Source organism: Mesoplodon mirus (assembly GCF_964341445.2).
Source record: "Mesoplodon mirus genome assembly, chromosome: 3".
Lineage (NCBI taxonomy): Eukaryota > Metazoa > Chordata > Mammalia > Artiodactyla > Ziphiidae > Mesoplodon > Mesoplodon mirus.
The window spans coordinates 23,322,637-23,340,785 of record NC_138978.1 but is presented as its reverse complement, the minus strand read 5'-3'; the positions used below and the strand labels follow the sequence as shown (position 1 = coordinate 23,340,785).

General features: G+C 47.8%; 2 protein-coding genes across 6 annotated transcripts in view; one reads left to right on the top strand and one right to left on the bottom strand.

Annotated features, from left to right (window-relative positions):
- The window catches only part of AUNIP (aurora kinase A and ninein interacting protein), a 40,106-nt gene extending 35,006 nt beyond the window's left edge, over positions 1-5,100 (top strand). The window contains exons 4-5 of the mRNA XM_082614856.1: positions 1,562-1,703; positions 3,234-5,100. Coding sequence (XP_082470982.1) covers positions 1,562-1,703; positions 3,234-4,084 — 993 coding nt within the window. The 3' untranslated portion in view covers positions 4,085-5,100. The remainder of the gene's footprint in view (positions 1-1,561; positions 1,704-3,233) is intronic.
- A 137-nt stretch (positions 5,101-5,237) lies between these two features.
- MTFR1L (mitochondrial fission regulator 1 like) lies at positions 5,238-16,890 on the bottom strand. 5 transcript variants are annotated; one of them, XM_082614861.1, is made up of 8 exons: positions 16,799-16,817; positions 14,834-14,913; positions 13,770-13,911; positions 13,242-13,346; positions 10,312-10,421; positions 9,881-10,092; positions 8,332-8,653; positions 5,238-6,259 (listed from the first exon to the last, which is right to left on the bottom strand). In XM_082614861.1, the coding sequence occupies exons 3-8, from the start codon at positions 13,791-13,793 to the stop codon at positions 6,154-6,156; spliced, it is 879 nt and encodes a 292-aa protein (XP_082470987.1). In that variant the 5' UTR covers positions 13,794-13,911; positions 14,834-14,913; positions 16,799-16,817; the 3' UTR covers positions 5,238-6,153. The 5 variants fall into 5 exon arrangements, with proteins under 5 accessions (XP_082470987.1, XP_082470986.1, XP_082470988.1 ...); XM_082614860.1 differs by having other exon boundaries at positions 16,771-16,813; XM_082614862.1 differs by lacking the exon at positions 14,834-14,913 and having other exon boundaries at positions 16,799-16,890.
- Positions 16,891-18,149: the final 1,259 nt, after the last annotated feature.

Below are 18,149 nucleotides of genomic sequence, written 5' to 3'. Positions count from 1 at the left end.
ACTGCAAATCCCAGCCACCTCATCTTCCCCAAATTCCAATCTCAGTCTACTCAATTTATCAAGACTGCAGTGCTTTGCCTGAGTACTCTCTCTATACCTTGCATTCTGACAAGTGCTTCCAAGCAGAAAGCTAGGGTGTCCTAGGGTTCACCTCATTTGTTTTCCTGCTCTTGGGATCACAGTTCTGCACTGCCTGTTATCCATTGTCTAAAATCAGTTGTTTCATGTATCTTATCCAGTTTTCTAGTTTTGTATGGTGGAAGAGAATGTTCCATACCAGTACTACAAGTCAAAGTATGAATTTTACGTCCAGAATTTCTTCCATCTTTTAACCACTTAAAGTACATTTTAGTTTCCAAATGTAAAAATGAAATGAAGTCAACTTTGGGCTAGAATTAATAATTGGCGTTCAAGTTTCAGGGCTACTTCCAACTTGGTACATGGATATTGGCAAATCTCATTTCTTCTGTGGCTTTCACAGCCAAATTGAATTGAATATAATCCTATTCTCCCTACTTCTCAAGCACTCCGGAACAAGCAAATGGAAACAAAACCAAATTACATTACATAAGGATGAGGTATAAAAGTTGACACATCCCAAACCTCTCTGGCTCATCTTCCAGTTCATACTCAAAGTATAAAGGGCGGGGAGATGAAAATGTAGTAAGACTGTTGCTGTTTCATTGCTCCTCCTCTGAATAATAGCCAACTATTATTAAATGCTGTATATGTGCTAAAACTTTGTAAGCCTTTTATGTGAATTAACTCACCAAATCCTCGTAACTGCCCTATGGGCTTGGTACTATTATTGTCCCCATTTCACACATGAGAATGAGACAGAGATCAGACAACTTCTAGAGGGTCATGTAGCTGGTAATTGGCAGTGGCAGAATTGGTACTGGTTTGAACAGAAGGTGTGTGACTCAGGAGCCATGCTGTTAACCACTGTGTGACTATTTGAAAATTATTAAAAATGTATCAACTGCTACTCATGTAGAATCATTAATTATCTATTATTTAAAAAAATAGTTATTTACTTATTTATGTATTTGGCTGTACCGGGTCTTAGTCGCACACGGGATCTTCGTTGCCGTGTGCACAATCTTCAGTTGCGGCACGCGGGATCTTTTTTTTAGTTGTGGCATGCAGGATCTAGTTCCCTGACTAGGGATCGAACCTGGGCTCCCTGCATTGGGTGCACAGAGTCTTAACTACTGGACTGCCAGAGAGGTCCCTAGTTGCATTAATTATCTTTAAATATAAAGGAGAGAATATCACCTGTGGAATCCCTTCCTGTTTGTCAGTCAGCCTCCCTGATTTCCATGGGGAAGCAGAAAGAATGGGCTATGGTTGGAATATGTGATTCTTGAGGAAAAACAAACACCATCAGTTGGTAGAAAATGGTGGAAGGTGATGTACAGCAAGACTAGAGTAGAGGATATGAGTCCAGTCCAAGAGGTCTAGTGTGTTTCCAAGAGGGTAACTGGTGTTTATTGAATCCTGTCTGGCAGCTGTTTTGATATTAATAGGTTTCTCTTATTCTTTTTCTCCCCTTTCTCAGACACATTTAATCAAGTCAAGTACCAAAATGCTAACACTCTTTCCTGGAGAGAGAAAGGCTAATGTTTCTTTTGCTCAAAGAAGTCGTCCACCTGCAGGCACTCGGCAGACCAGCATTGCTTCCTTCTTCACCCTGCAGCCAGGTATGGTGACTGGCCTGGAAGCAACTAGGGAACAAAAGGGAGTGCGTTCCTTTTTCCGCCGGAGTATCTGTGAGAAGTGGTGCCCTAAGTGCATTGTGCTGAACGTAGCTGACCTATCAGAAGATGTTTTAGAACACAAGAAAGCACCGTCGTTTGGAAAGCAATATATACATACTTTTACAAACACACTTTTCTGTTTATCTCAGTCTAAACAGAACTAGAAAAATATTGGTATTCCCTGACAGAGCAGTGAGGAAAGGTATACTTGGGAGTTGGGGGTGCAGAGGGGAGCTGATGTGCCATTAGTAAGATGTATGTCTTGGATTGGCCACAATTAGCAGTCTGTATAAGATTAATTGATATGTCTGTATGAAGCTTCTCAAATTAAAGTTCAAAAGCGCTTTTTTCTTAGAAAGCTTGGCATAAAGTTGGCTTGTGTTTCATCATCCTTTGGCAATTCTTTGTTTGCATGTTCCTCTTCATGGGACCAGCTGCCTTAGACCAGGCTGGGGCTTACAGAGCAGGGTTCTTGCCAGTTGAAGGGTGCTGGGAAGAGAGCTCTAACTCTTGGTGCTGTTCCCAGGACCGCTTTGCATAAACCTTCAAAATACCTTCTCCCTACCACAAACAAAAACTTAAACTCTTTTGCTTTAAGTAACAAGGGCAGATTTTCTCAAAACCACTTTCCATTTCAAAATTCTGGTATTTTCTACATAGTCTGTATTGAAGTCTTAGGCCAGTTGAGAACGCTTTTACAAAACAATTTCTGTAGTATATTTCTTGGAAAGGAAAGAAGGAATCAGTCATTCAGCCTTGTTTGTAATTAGATCTTGGCATAATTTGGTGTTGGGGAGTAGGAATTCCATGTCATCTATCTTTAAGGCAGACAGGATCCATTCCACACCTGATAAAGTGGACAGGCTGGACACTAATAGTTTTTTTAATTGTCCTTTCTACTGATGGACTTAGCATCTAATTGTGTCTTTACTCCCTTTCCCATGAAATGTTTGGGGAGCAGGAGACCTGACCCACATTCTTTCTCACTGTCACCAGAAGGTTTTTCAGCATTGGCTGGTCAATGTGATCTTTGAGACTTTACAAAAATGGTGTATATTGAACATGTTTCTCAAAGGATAATATCCAGGGGTGATATTTGGCCAGGATCACTATTTAGCAGAAACTATGTTAAATAAAATACAAAAGCAAAACTGATGTGGCCTATGTTAAACAAACCCCACTCAACTGGAAAAGTAGGCTGTGGTCTGACTCTATAACATGATTGACTTTATTAGGTAGGTCATGGGAAGCATCCATATATTTGAGTAGGGGACTATAAGAGCTGTGTTTTAGATCACTCAGGAAAGAAAAGAGGTTGAAAGCAGGAAGATCAGCTACGAAGATCTGTGAAGAGTCCTAAGACCCCTGCACTAGTAGTTACGGTAGCTGATACTGATTTCAGAAAAAGCCACCTAAATCCTACTCAGGTGGAGTTTTCCTGCAGAGTAATATTTGTTCATCTTGTTTTACTAGGAAAGACCAATGGTGGTGACCAGAGGAGTGCTTCATCTCATATAGAAAGTCAGACCAACAAAGAGTCTAAGGAAGATGCAACCCAGCTAGACCATCTGATCCAGGGCTTGGGGGATGATTGCATGGCACCCCCTTTAGCCACTTCAACCCCTGCAGACATCCAGGAAGCTAGACTCTCTCCTCAGTCCTTCCAGGCTTCTTACCACCATGGAATAGGAAGCCCATGCGTGACTGTGCTGTCTTTTTTCCAGCCTGATACCTTTGTCTGTGCTGGAGAGAGTAAAGCCTCACTGGCCTGTTCCTTCACCCAAGACCTGGAGAGTTCTTGCTTACTGGACCAAAAGGAGGAAGAGGGTTCTTCCTGGAAAAGGGAATGGCCTCATGGATCTAAGAAAAAGAACTCTCAGAATGTGGAGAGACACAGTAAAACACCTGGGCACAAGGGCCATCAGCTCTTGGGTAAGACTAACTTGGAAAAGGTGTCTGCCAAAAGAAACAGGCAGGCCCCCATCCTCCTTCAAACATACGAGGATTCCTGGAGTGGAGCAAACAAAGAAGCAGTGAAACAAAGCCCTTGTCCTATTCCTGTGTTTTCCTGGGACAGCGAAAAGAATGACAAGGACTCCTGGAGTCAGCTTTTCACCGAGGATTCTCAGGGCCAGAGGGTCATTGCCCACAACTCTAGAGCTCCTTTCCGAGATGTAACCAATGACCGGAATCAGGGCTTAGGACAGCTTCCTAACAGCCCTTGGGCTCAGTGCCAGGATAGGACCACCCAGTTAAATCTGCAGACTGATTTGCTCTTTACCCAGGACTCTGAAGGTAATCAAGTTATCAGGCACCAAGTCTAAATGTCTTTGTGAGGGTTTGGTTCTAAAAGTACCTTGAAATGACATATAAGAAAGTATCTTCAGCGGGTGAGTATATTGCAGTAGGGGAATGTAAGATCTTTGTTTGAGAAAGGTCATTCAGGAGAATGATCTTGGGTGGGAGGGAGGCATGGGATGCTGCTGTTATTACTGAGCATTTTCTTTGTGTAAATAAAGCAGGTGGTGCCGCTTGTTGAGACAGTATGATTGGCATCATGCCCCTCCCTGAGGAGGAGGGTGGCTGGTATATTCCCTGTATGAGTCTATGGTGAACACTAAGGAGGGAGGGCAGGTGCTCATCGCTCCACTGAAGAGCCTGCTACTCAGCCTGCACAGAGCCACCTCTTTGCCCTTTCAGATGCCTGACTGGGATACTGCTTCTTATGGATGTGTGGTCTTTTCATCTCTGGCTGTAATCGTACCCATGCGACCTAAGCTGTGACCATTATTCTTGACACTTTTTTGAGTGATCAGGCAAATCTCCCAGACCCAGGTGTACAGGGGCAGGGAGGATAGAGAGAGAGGTAGAATGATTAGGTAGTTTTGTTATTTTATTCTTGTGGTAACTTTACAGCATTTTAAAGTTATATACTATATGTTTAAACATCTCCCTAAAAAAGGCTGACCTATATAACAATCTAAATGGGACTATAGCGTTCTTCTACTAAAGGTGGGAGAGAACTCCCTTTGTAAAACTATGAATCCAAATAAATGACTGTTTACAAAGCTGGCTCTGCTGGTAATTAAAACATTACCAATTTCACTTTTGGAAGTGCAACTCTGCTGTCACTGCCATGGGTCTGATCTGAACACAAGTCTAATTTGACTCGGGTTCTACTCAAGACATCCACTAGGTGGCAGTTTCCCATGTTGCAGGTGTGGTACCTAAGAGGCTTAAAAATAAGCCTCTGGGGGGGCAAGCTTGCAAGTTATAAGACAGGATCGGCTTTGAAAGGTTAGGGCAAAATCTCTCTGTAAAGAAAGAGATAAGAAGCTCTCTAGGGAAGCTTTCTCTTCTAAAGGCAAGGGGAAGCCAGGAACCTGTTTACAGAAGTTCATATACCTTAAAATTAATAGAAATTATATACCTGTGGGAGATACTGGGTGATCACGACTCAGAGATGGACACAGCAAATGCAGTCTCTCTCCAAATCCTTCCTTTAATGTCAGGTAGTGCTTGAACCCAAACACACACAGGATACATACCATAGAGAAAAGGGACCTGAGGGCATCTGAGTCATGCATGGTGTGGTAGGTACAAACCTTGGCCCAATGCAAAGGAGCAGTCAAGGGCCTGGAAGAAGGATGGTACTCTCTTTCCCATCTCCATTTCTCTTTCCTACTGGGCTTAAACTAAAGTCCATGGAAGAGAAAGAGCTTTCAATTAGTGGAACCAATGAGGGCCCAGGGCTTTGGAGGGTAGATTTGGTTGTACAGTATTACAAAATATATTTAAGAAAAAACAGCCCAGGCCTCCCAGCAGCCCAAGTGTCAGCTGGTCCAGTGGCTCGACCTCTACATGTAGGTGTTGGACAGGGAAGGGGGAGAGAGTGATTGCTGGGCACTGGTGTCAGTTCATGATGGAGCAGCATAAGATTTTCCCTGCCCTGTGAACATGTACATAAACATAGCCCCCTCCCCTCAGCCCTGCTCTGCTGCAAGGAACTGGCTGAGAGTAAGTGACAGCTGGGCACAAAGTGTTCAGTGAGACCAGTTATGGGGTCTAGTGCAGTGAAGTCAGTCATTCATTTAGGACCTATTTTCACACAGGGGCAAGGAAAAACCAGAAACTTCTATCTCACCCTTTAAACTGGGACATTCCAACCTACACAATTACCTGTAACGTGTCTCAGCTCAAAACAGGCAGCTTCTGCTAAGGTTTGAAGTATGGAAAAACATGTAATGCAGCTCTTCTCTTAGTCCAAGCTCTAGCTTTCAGCCAGACTGTTGCAGAAGATTTCTTACTGAGAGGCAGAAACATCTGCAGTGAGGAAGGCAGCTATTGAAAGAATTCCAGGAGCATGAGACTGAGTTTGCAGAGCTGAGTGCCATCAGTTTCCTTTTCTACTGATATCTTCTTCCTTCAGTGCAAACTTCCTCCTTAGGACCTCAGAGATAAGGACGGCTGGGTCTTCCTCCTTCAATAAACTCCGGTTCCTAGAGACACAATAATAGCTTATATTTATTGAGTACTTACTCTGCCCTGGGCAGTGTTTTGTGTGTTGGAATACAATCTCATTTAATGCTCACAACACTCTTATGAGGTAGGAGCTACTACAATCCTTTTACAGATGAGGAAACTGAAGCCCATTGAGGTTATGAATTTACCCAAAGTCATTAGTCACTCAGTAAGTGGTGAATGCACAGTTCAAAACCAAGCTTGCTGGTTACAAATCTCATCTCTTAACTAGACATGGCTTTACTATTTCCTGAAATGGCTACAAAATGTGGGCAAACCTGTTGGTATTGGCCTGTGGTGGCTAAGCTTCTGCTCCCACCTTCTGGCCCTATCTTTTCTTAGTAGCATTTCCCCAGGTCAGCAGGGGAAGTGACTGATGACTCTTGCCTTTTCTGACATTTATTCATTTTAGGGAAAAGGTGTGCTGAGGATTTACTATTACCTCGTCTCCCTGTCAGGGAAACTGAGAGGTTTTTTATAAGCAATCCAGAATTTACAGTAAAATGTTCACATCATAAGGGACCCGTGGGAACAAAACCAGTTTCAGATTAGGGTAGGTTCAAATTACCTGATAACATCAGGTACTTTCCTGGAAAACAGTTGCTTGAAATTCTAGTGAACTCTTACAATACATACATCCTCATGAAAGCATTTTATTGGTCATTATGCTAGATGTAAAGGCCAAGATTGATTATTAAACCTTGAAAACAAAAACAAGAGCAACTGCCTTCAGTCTGTCACATTTCTGAACCCTGATGATGGGGCTACTTTCCTGTTCTTAGTCATCAACCCAGCTCCTTAGTCATCAACCCCCAGCTCCTTCTATCAACAAAGGAGGAAAGGGCCCAGGACACAAGTGAGAGGAAGGGCTTGGCAGTAGGGGGTCACAGATCTAATATGGTACAAGAGGCAGGTATAAGAAAGTTGGAGAGTCCAATCTATAAAACATTGACCAGAAGAAAAAGGCTCAGTGTGGCCCCAAAGCAGCAGCAGCAGCAGCTGAATTTGGGAATGCAGGAGACCAAAGAACTGCGGGTCCGTATGGCCAGAAAAGGAAGGTAAAAGTAACTTTCCTACAGAATCGACTACCAGGACCCTTGTCTAGTTTTCAGAAGAAAATGGGGCCAGAAAACACAAAGGGATCCTTGTGTGAGGTGAGTCACTATTCCTTTAAGAGGAACTTCATCATCTCAGGAGACAGCCCTCACCTCCCCACCCCCCAAAACAGCTTTTTAACTGCATTAACAAAACAGCTGCACATCTGGCCTCTGGATTTTGAGGTCTGGATGTCAAATATTTCAATGCCCAGGAAACTGCATTTGAATAAGCTCTTCTGGTATGTCCTGTGCGGTAGGGAAACACCGCAAGGTGGTGACTCCCTCAGGCTGGAGCTCTAGGGCTTCCCTGCTAGATGAGTTTCTCATGGTAGGTATTTCCCACATCTCCTTACACTGACATCAGAAACACCTAGAGCGCTGCTCCTTGGGGGTTCTGCTTTGGTAAGTTTAAGGTATATATATATTTTTTAACAAATCTGAGCAATTCTGATAGGCAGCCAGGTTTAGGAACTACCTAGGAGTCTCAAAAGCCTTGTTCGTAAATCTCTGAATTTGCAGGGCTGGTTTGAATAATGGACCACTGTGTTTAAAGGAAATGTTCCTTTCACCAAGTCAGTCTACTTTTTTGAGATACTAAAATAACTATTACGCAATTATGTTTTGAAGGGTGGGGCATGGGGACACTTGTCACTAGCAGTATGAAAACTGAAGTGGTGAAGCCGCTCTGGGGGACAGAAGCTGGATTAGATGAGCCTTCTTGTAAAATCCCTATTAGTCTAACAACATTTGGTTGGGTTAGATCACCCCAACCAAGTGTTGCTCTTTCCTCAAACTGGGGACCCAGGCACTAGCAAGCAGGCAGCAAGCTTTGTGAATGAAATAACACATGACTGCTATTGAGGACTTACTATGTAAGTCCTTTCTATTAGATAACTGGCCACAGGCAACTTAAACAATAAACAGATCAGCACAGCCCCGTATAATATACTTACAGATCTTGGCTCTGCTTCACCCGGTGAAAGTCCTTTAGGATACCCATCATATCTGCAAAGCTGCTGGCCTTGGACAGAGAGACGCAGTCATCTTCTTCAGACGAGCTGCAGGTAGCCTTGTGTTCTGGTTTGCAACATTCAGGGCTGGCAGAACAAAGCAGGGGGACTGATGGAAGCTCAGGGACCTCTACCTCGGTCTCCTCGGTGATGTCACTAATGACAAAGGAAGTTGTAGAGTGGAATGAGGATCCAAAACAAGGTAAGGGAGAAGAGACATTTGAACTTCCTGGAGATAAGAAATCTGGCGTTAATGAAGCCGAAGCTGAAAGAGAAAACAATAGGCATGGATGGACATTGGGGCTAAAATACAGCAGTTACATCTCCCTGCAAGCACTGCCTACCAAACATTCATTTCCTAGGCTGACACCATGACATCCTGGGTTCCTCCACTACCTTCCCCTCTCAGGATCTCAAGAAGATGTAGCAGCACTGGGCTCTTCCAGTGTTCCAGGAGCGCAGGAAAAAACCACCCCATAAGGGCCTTGCCTCCTAAAAGCTCCCATTCTGCAGCGGGCTGTAGAGTGACAGCACTCTTTAGACTGAAGCAACAGTGCAGAACCAAGGCCTGAATTTGTCCTTTTCTCTAACTAGGCCAGTGCTTCTGACTGTGCTCCTTTGAATCCAGCTATCTGTGACTGAAAGAATTGTTCTGAAGCAAAAAACCAGAATGGTGATGGTCCTCTAGTGCCCAGATTTTAATGGATAGAATTTCCTCAATTTCTAAGTTTCTAGGGAACATTCTAGGGACAAAAAAGTAGCCAACAAATATAAATGGAAAATTCAGGTCCATTTCCTCTATAAAACTGCCATATGAGGGAATTAAATACATGAAGATTTCAAAGAGAACACCGTGATTTTTATGTGTTCTACCAACTGACAAGGTATGGGAGCTATGACTGAGTCAGTGAGGACCAAAACAGTGAGAATGGGAGGAATATGAGGGTTAAACACTGAACACCTTGGGAGAGATCCACCTGGGAGAGATCCACCTGTTAGTATTTCCTGCATCTGGTCATCCCATTCATTTCCAGTGGTTCTGCCTTAACTGCAGACAGAAAGGTGGACGAATGGGTGGAGGGTCTCTGCTGGAAAAGGCAAGGAAAGGGGAGATAGGTGCTTACAAAGGGGGATGTCTCTTAGTGGTGGGGAATGCTTATTTTCATATTGAAAAGGAAAGCCATGAGCGCTCATGGAAGACATGGTCTTAAAGACACTTGGGAGAGAGTGTTGGTTTCTGTGGCCAAGGCGGGGAATCTGCCTGGGGCCCCAGGTTAAGTGAAGATTTTGTTCCTAACCCAACCAGTCGGCCCCAAAATGGCTGACGGAAACCATCCAAAGATTGTAACAGGCTCGCCAGGCCTCATGGCAACCTCAGAGCCCTAGGCCCGAGCACCCCCGAAGCAAGGACCATCCTTATCCCTATCCTGTCCAAAAGCTAAGCAAAGAGGAGCAGCCTGCTATATCCTGGTCCTAGCTCAGGGGCTCTTACCTGCATCAGCTGCCACTAGTTTAGCAATCTGGCTGCGCAGGTGGCTCAGCTCCTCCTGCAGCTCTGTGGTGCGGCTGAGGGCCGGCAGGGCTGGCTTCTTCAAGGCCAGGAGCCTCTCCTCCGACCCACGGAGGTTGGGCACTGAGGCATTGCGCTGGATGACGATCAGAGGGCTGGGCTTCCACGTGTGCCTCAGGGGGCGTGTATCGCTCCTGGACCAGGGAAACAGTGTGTCAGAGAGCGGGCCACTGCACTGCTTCCAAAATTCCTTCATCCACTCCTACAAGAGTAACACAGCCAGGTTCTGCTCCCACCCTGAGCCCACAGCTCTCATTCCTGCTGCCCTCCACCTCTCTCTCTTCCTGCTGCCTACCACCTCATCTGGGAAGAAGCTATTCATTCCCCAGCCGGCAGGCTATTGCCTCCGCTACCTGACCCGGGCATAAGTCTCCTCTTCATCTGCAGCAATCCAGGCGATGTCAGCCAGAGTAGGGACTGGGGGCACATCCCTCAGACAGAGGTCAGAGATGTTGGGCAGGGTCTGTAGGGAAGCAAAATCCATCAACATTTACTGCCTTCATGATTAAACAACTGGAGACTGGGCAAAATACAAAGGAGGAACACCTAATGTGTAGGGAAGTCTTCGTAGAGGAGGTCCCCGTTGGAAATAGCTTGAATAAGAGGCCAGAAGCAAGAGTCTGTGAAATTACAAGTAATTCAGCATGGCTGCAACAGGATTGGTGGGGTGGGGAGTTGGGAGAGACTGGAAAGTGAATTAGGAGCTTTGATTCTAAGATCAATAATGAGCCACTGGGAGATTCTGAGTAAGTAAGGATCAGATTTGAGGTTTTAAAAGATTACTCTGGCTACTGGATGGGAAGGTGCAAACACCAGTCATGAGCCTGTTCTATCCTCTAAGCAAAACATGGTGGCTGAGAGCAGGGATGGGATCTGTTTTTATATACAATATTTTACTGGAAAAATGGTCATACCCATTTGTTTCAGTATCATCTGTGGTGGTTTTTAAGCTATAACTGCAGAAGTAAGTAGTTGTAATGGAGAGCAGTATGGCTCAGAGCCTAAAATACTGGGTTGGCCAAAAAGTTAGTTCGGTTAAAAAAATTATTTATTTTTTGGCTGTGTTGGGTCTTTGTTGCTTTGCCTGGGCTTTCTCTTGTTGTGGTGAGTGGGGGCTACTCTTCGTTGTGGTGCGCGGGTTTCTCATTGTCTTGGGTTCTCTTGTTGCAGAGCATGGGCTCTAGGCGTGCGGGCTTCAGTAGTTGTGGCACGTGGGCTCAGCAGCTGTGGCTCACAGGCTCTACAGTGCAGGCTCAGTAGTTGTGGCGCACGGGCTTAGTTGCTCCGCGGCATGTGGAATCTTCCAGGGCCAGGGATCGAACCTGTGTCCCCTGTATTAGCAGGCAGATTCTTAACCGCTGCGCCACCAGGGAAGCCCTAGTTCGGTTTTAAGTAAAAAATAAATGACATTTTTCATTTTCACCAAGAACGTTATTGAATGTATTCACTAACCCAACGAACTTTTTGGCCAAACTAATATTTACTCTCTGGCCCTCTGCTGACCCCTGGCTAGAGCAAAGGGGTCTTCAGTGGTACTGGCCAGAGTTACTTTTTAACAGAGACGCCCACAGCCTAAGAGTGTCTTGCCTTCTGGTTGTGAGAATACAGGTGCAAGGACATGGACAATCTGTTATAGCAACAGGAAATTTCTCCTGGCAAGCTCTTTACAACACCTTTGTAGCTAACTGGGATCTACATGTTACAGCAACAAACACTGTTAGAAGCAAACTTGATAATCTGACTATTTAGATTTAAATAAAAAAACAATTATACAAAAGGAATCATAATGTAACTCCTTAAAATAGCTCCTTCACCCAAATGAACAACTAGGGAACAGAGAGACTGAGTGACACCATGTTAAATGAAAAATTAGGAAGGTTCAATTATGTACTTACTGATTACAACAAAGAAAGAACCATGCGTTTAGAAAAAGATGGAAAAGAACTACACTAAAACATTAACAGTTATTGTGTCATGACTGTGTGATTATAGGTAATCTGTTTCCCTTTCTCCTTGTTTACTTTTCATAATTTAATATTCTTATATGGGTAAATTAAAGAATAATAAATCAGCAAGATTCCCTTCAAATATTTAAAGTAATCAATTTACAACAAATCTAGAGATAATTTCTCAAAAATCCACCTATACATGAGTTAAATTCAGATGTTTCTGTTACAGACTGTTTGGTAGGTAGATCAGGAGTTGATAGCTCTGGCTTTTTGATAGGGAACCTGGGTCTCACAGGAGTGAAGTGATACTCCAGGGTTACAGAGGAGGACTTCCACTGACCCAGGAGCTGATGCTAAGATGGGCCATTTAGGGGAAGCCTCCATTTGCTTTCCTTGATTAGCCAGAGTGCTCCTCTGCTATTGGCAATTAAATGAGTTAACATATATAAAGTACTTAGCACAGAGCCTGGCACATTTTATGGGCTCAGTAAATGTTAGCTAGTATTACTAATACTACTCCTGCTCCGTGGGAGCCCGTGCCCTTGACCATCTCTGCCCAGCAGCGTGCAGGCAAAGGACTGGAGGGGCTACAGCCGAGCGTGGGGGCAACCCTGACAGACTCACACTCCCTAGCTGTCCTTCCCTTTGCTCCTGATGCTTGAGGCAGCTAGGGCCACTTCCTGCCCTACACAGTGACTGGCAATCTGGGTCAAGGGACAACACCCCCGCAACCCATTCCTCACTAATACCAACCCTGACACCAATTCAGACTCCAGATCAAGCTCCTACACAGACTTTGCAGCTCAGCCATGTGACATACAAACTCAGCTCCTTCATTTTTGTTTCGCCCTGGGCCCACATCTTTTCAGGCATGTATTTCTGTCTCCTTTGTGTAGGCAGAAAGCTGAAGTATCTCTTTTGTGTCCCAGCTCCCCAAATGCACACACCTTAACCATCTAGCCTGGAGCTGATGCTTAACCATTAGCTCTCAGAGGGAGGCAGCTGGGACTAATAAGCGTTACTTAGCTTTCCACTGCACAAGGGGGTCTTACTCACTTGGGCCAGACAAGAATCTGTGCTGCAGAGTGGGTACTAACGGCCCCCTAGGCACAGAGGTGAGACTGAAATAGCCCAGTAAAGGAATGGCTAGACTTGGCCAGAAGGAAGAGGATGGGGCGTAATGGCCTCAGGGAAACACTGAAAATAGGTAGCTAGAAGAAGTGACCAGGAAAGCAACCTGCCTTGGCAACGCCAAGGAGTCTGGGGCACAGAAGCAGCACCAGCCTCCCATACACTCTGAGCCTCTACTCTGCCTGCCCTTCCAGCTCACTTACCTCAAAGGATGCCCGGGGACATGGCTTCAGGGGCAGGTTGGTCCCGATTCTTCTCACTACACTTCGAGCAGCCCCATGCGGCTTGTTTTGCCAGATCGGGATGGTCTAGAGCAGAAAGAGACAGGGACGGCCACAACCTCAGAGAACATCCAACTACTGTCCCCATACTCTCTCCCTGTCCCCTTTAGCAGGGGCCAACCTTCACCTTGGCCAGCCACCTAAGGGGACACCTGCTGCTGTCGAGGCACAGTCAATGCTGGGAGGGTCCAGTGAAAGGGTGAGGAATTAGCCGGGTGTAGGGATCAGCCAGGCTGCCCTCCCTTCCCTCTGCACAGAATGATGGAAACACATTGACTCCTTAACTGCCCCAAGATCATAGCTGGTTCTGCCTTGGGGGAGGGGATGGAAGGGAGGACCCTTCAATTCCAGGCCTGGGTGGGGGAAGAATTAACTTGAGAATCTCAGAACTGCAGCAGGTCCAGTGCTTAACCTTCCCCACCACACCCTTGCCCTGGGAATGCCCCTTACCACATTGGCTTCCATTCCCGACATTTCGACTGGCTCCTGCACTTGAAGGACAAGGCAGCCACAGGGTAGCTCTGGAGGCTTGGGGACGCAGGAGGCGTGACGCCTTCATATCAGGCCATCTTAAGGAACCAGACTCCTCTTCCTGTGAAAGAGCCCCCACAGGAGACTCAGTGGCCACCACACAAGCCCCACAAAACCTGGCCCTGCAGAGCCATGACTAACGCTGAGGCTTCTCTGACATTTCACAGGGGGAGAAAACCAGCCGAAGAGGCTGCCCTCACCCGACAACGGCTTCAACAAATCCAGACCCTTAAAGGTTCTATTTCAGATTCGCTATATGAGCTTGCCAACCCTGGGAGCCTTCCTGAGCCCTTAGGTTTCCTGAGGCAAAACTTCTAAAGAATATATATGTATAACTGAATCACTGTGCTGTACACCAGAAACATGACATTGTAAATCAACTATACTTCATTAAAAAAAAATTTTTTTAAGTTGATAAGAAAGATAAAACAAGCAAACTTCTTAAGACGTAAACAGAACCCTTTGGTAGTTAAAAAAGCTCATGGGAAAGCCAGAGTGTAGGTACCATCCAAGCCCAACATTCATTCCTGGGGATAAGATGTAAAAAGGCCAGCATGTGCCACCCAGCCCAGCGCTGCTGGGCCCCCATAAGGGGAAGAGGTAAAACAGACAACAGTACAAAGAACAGCCAGCGACCGACCGGTAGCCAAACTCAGTCTACTGGGCTACAGGGGGAAAGAGCCAAGAGTGTTCATCCTGGCCCAGCCATCTACTGGCTTAGTAGCCATAGGCAAGTCACTTGACCTTTCTGAATGTTGGTTTCTCCATCTGTAAAAAGATGACAGGAAGAGCTGCCACTCTAAGTTACCTTAAGAGTCAATTAGTGAAACGGGATTTTAAAGTACTTAATGAACTGTTAAAGCAAGACACAGATGGGTGGAGTTGCTGCTGACTGGATTCCTCACAGCTGCCCTTGCATGGTGAGCAGTTGCAGTCAATGAGCTCATTCAGTCCCTTGTTCATCAAACACTAACAATACTCACTCTGTGCCAGGCCCTGTGCTGGGCACTGTAGGGGCTATGGAAGGAGTAAGACACAGCCATGCTCTCAAGGAACTCATAATCTAGACGAGAGATAGGACTTGATTACATAATTCTAGCGGAGGCTGAATATCACTGCTTAAGAAAGGCACACCAGGCAGGTGGCCAGGTGAGTTCAGTCCCCGGCCCCAAGGCCCCAAGGTGAGTTCAGAGGGGGTAAGAAGGGAAGGAAAACAGCAACACCACCACAGGTCTAGGAAAGGAATGTGAAGAGAGATGTAAAGAGCAGAGTATGGTAAGGCCGCAAAGGTAGATAGCGGGGAGGAGGGGGGGGGTGGTTCAAGTCACAAGGGCTGGGAATGCCCTGGGTAAGAAGTCACTGGGGAGCCAAGGGCAGCCTCTGGAGAGGGGCTGGGCTGCGCTGACCGAAGCAGCTCTTTCTGGAAACCTCCCTTGGAGGGTCTCTCTTCTACCGCTAGGAGAGGAGGTATCACTCACTTTACGATACATGAGGAAAAGACGCGAGAGAGAGGAAGGGACTGGTTTAAGGTCACTCAGTGGTCACGGCAGTAGAAAGTCTGCAGACCCTGCTGCCTCCTGCACGGGCTTCATCTTCTCAGCAAATTCAAGCCTTTTATCAAAGTCCTTTTGTGTGCCAGGCTCTTTGCTGAATTTCAGTGGCTGCCACAAGCTCCACACAACACTGTTTCCCTGTGTTTCTCACTTTAGTCACTGCAGCCACTTCCTCTCCAAACTTACCTCCAAACTCAGTTGGGCCTAACCCTCACACGACAGCCAGGGGAACCTTTCTAGAACACAGTGCTAATCATATCCCTGCCATGCTTCAAACCCCCTATGCTTGCTAGAGCCAAGAGGATAACGTCTAGACTCCTCAGCATGGCCAGCAGGCCGTCCCCAATCAGGCCCAACCTCATCTTTCTCTGCCCTGTGTACCCAACTCCCCGCAGCCTACAAGGCCTGTCCACTCTGGTCCCTGCACACTTCACAGCCACACCTGCTTTCCCCTTGCCCTCCAGCCACGCTGGCCTTTCAGCCCCTCGATGGCCTTGTCCACAGTATTGCCTCTGCTCGAAACACCAGCACCCCCTTCTCCAAGCTCATCCTTAATCATTCCTGGAGCGCAACTCAAGCATCGCCTCCCCTTCCCCGACTGGCACCCCGCGTTTCCTTCGAGCAGCAGTAACTAGGTAACGGTGTGCTGTGCAGTTTGTCCGAAGGGCGGGGACTTCCCAGGCACAGCCTAGCGCTCGCTCAGTACACAGCAGGCACTCGAGCATTTGTTCAATTAAGACACGGACCAACGAGAACGCCGACTTAGCCTTGAACCCTCCACAAGCGTCTGGCTAGAAGACGCCCCCAGCTCGCTGGCCGCGCCGGCTGGTTCCTACCACCTCTGGGCGCGCACTGCCCCTTCCAAGGCTGCTGCCCCAGTGCTTACACGCGGTCCCCCGCCGGAGACGCAGCGCCTCCCGAGCGGGGCCTGGACGCATCACCCCGGTCCCCGCCGAGGTCGCCGCGCTCAGCGCAGTTCTGCGCCGGGGGAGCCGCCGCGGGGACCTTGCCCGGGACACGCCTCCCCTCCCCCGCAACAGCCCGACCCGACAGGGCCAAGGTCGGCCAAGTTTTCGCCGCGGCTCGGGCGGCCCTTGGACCCACAGGCCCGGGGCCGGGTCCCGGAAGGAGCGAGGAGGCGGCCGAAACGAGAAGCCTCTGGTGCAGCTGGGTGACTCGGGCGAGCAACTGCCCCTGGGGACTCAGTTTCCCCCCTGACATAGTGAGGCGGACGACACAGGCTCCCGCGAGAACCGGCGCGGGCACAGCAGCCGCGGGCACCGCACAGCGCCCGGCACTAGGCCGCGCGACGGCCGGGCCGGAAGGCCACGCTCCCGCTGCCGGGCGGCGCTCGGACCTAGTCTCACCTCACACTGCAGCTCCGGACTCACTCACCTCACGGCCCCTCCTACCACAGCGGGCCGCCCAGCCTCAACCGCTCTCACTTCCGCTGACCCGCCCCCCGGAAGCGATCCCTAGCAGCTGCGCACCGAGCCGCGGCGGCGCGCGCCCTCGGAAGGAGGGCCCTGCTGGGGGCGGGGCGAGCGAGGGCTCTGCGGGGGAGGGGCGGCGCACTTGCCGATCCCGAGGGAGGAGGCACGCCCACCCGAGGCCACGGCCCCGCCTGTCAAAGCCCTGGGGAAAAGCTGATTGCGCTTGGAGATCCCTGAGGAATGCCCGGTCTCATCCGCCGCTGGTCTCGGCCTCCTTGCCGCTCTCCGCGCTTAGTCCCGAAACGACTTCTGGAAGGGGTCTGTGTTGCTATTCGGCCCCCCAATTGATCGGTGACTGCTGTCCCCACCCCTAGTGCAAACTTCAGAATCCTCCCTCTGGCGTTCAAGGCCCCAGACTTAGTGCTTGGTTGCCTCATCTCTCCCTGGTGCCTTCACAGTTCATGCTTCCCAGCCAAGACCCTCTCAGTCTTCTCTGCAGCAAGAATGGGCCTCTTTCTCCTCTGCCTCCTGCCCTCCAGTGCTTTGTAGCTTTATTTTAGGCTTTATGTATTTCTCTCTCTCTCTCATACACACACACACACACACACACACACACACACACACACACACGGTACATTCAGTGAGTTGGTTGATCAGATGGGTAGATTGATGGGGAAAGACACCAGAGGCATTGCGAAAGAGACCCACATTCCTTCCAGTCTCACTCACCCACTCCCTCTTCGTGCTCAAACCTCCAGGGTCCTGTCTCCACGGCATCCAGGCCTGGGTCACATGCCCTCCTCTGACTTCAGCACGTGGCTGTGCCTGGCTCCCAGGCTGCAGTTTTTCGGGCTCAAAGCTTGCAAGTCCTAGCTGCCAGGGACAGATGGGCTTCATGGCGGGGAGAACCTGTGCAGTCACACAGGCCTCATGCTCAAACTGACTCGTTCTTGCTTTAATGCCCTATTGTTGACCTCTTGAAATAGCAAAATAGTTTTCTTCAACAGAGCCCTGCATTTTCATTTTGCACTGGATCCTGCAAACTATGTAGCTGGTCCTAGTCAGAGACTGTGTCCACCCTGATCCCCACCATATTTCAAATGATGAAATTTGACTTTCAGGTTCAGCCCTCTTTCCAGGATGACAAATTGTTGCTTTAATCATTGCTTTCCCATCCTGGGCAATGGCAGATCTTGCAAATCCACTCTAGTTGCCTTTCCTTAGTTCTCCCCAAAGATCCCTTTTACCCAACCTGTGAATCCATCCCCCAGCAGCTGCCCCATTCTCAGAATGGAAGCCCTAACCTGGTAAGT

Excerpts from the sequence above, each read along its gene's own strand:
- MTFR1L (XM_082614862.1), bottom strand. The coding sequence starts at position 13,793 with ATGTCGGGAATGGAAGCCAATGTG. Across the intron at positions 10,422-13,241 it reads GTCCCCGGGCATCCTTTGAG|ACCCTGCCCAACATCTCTGA; the intron begins GTAAGTGAGCTG and ends GCTTCCCTACAG. Across the intron at positions 6,260-8,331 it reads GTGAAGCAGAGCCAAGATCT|GAACCGGAGTTTATTGAAGG; the intron begins GTAAGTATATTA and ends TTGTGTCTCTAG.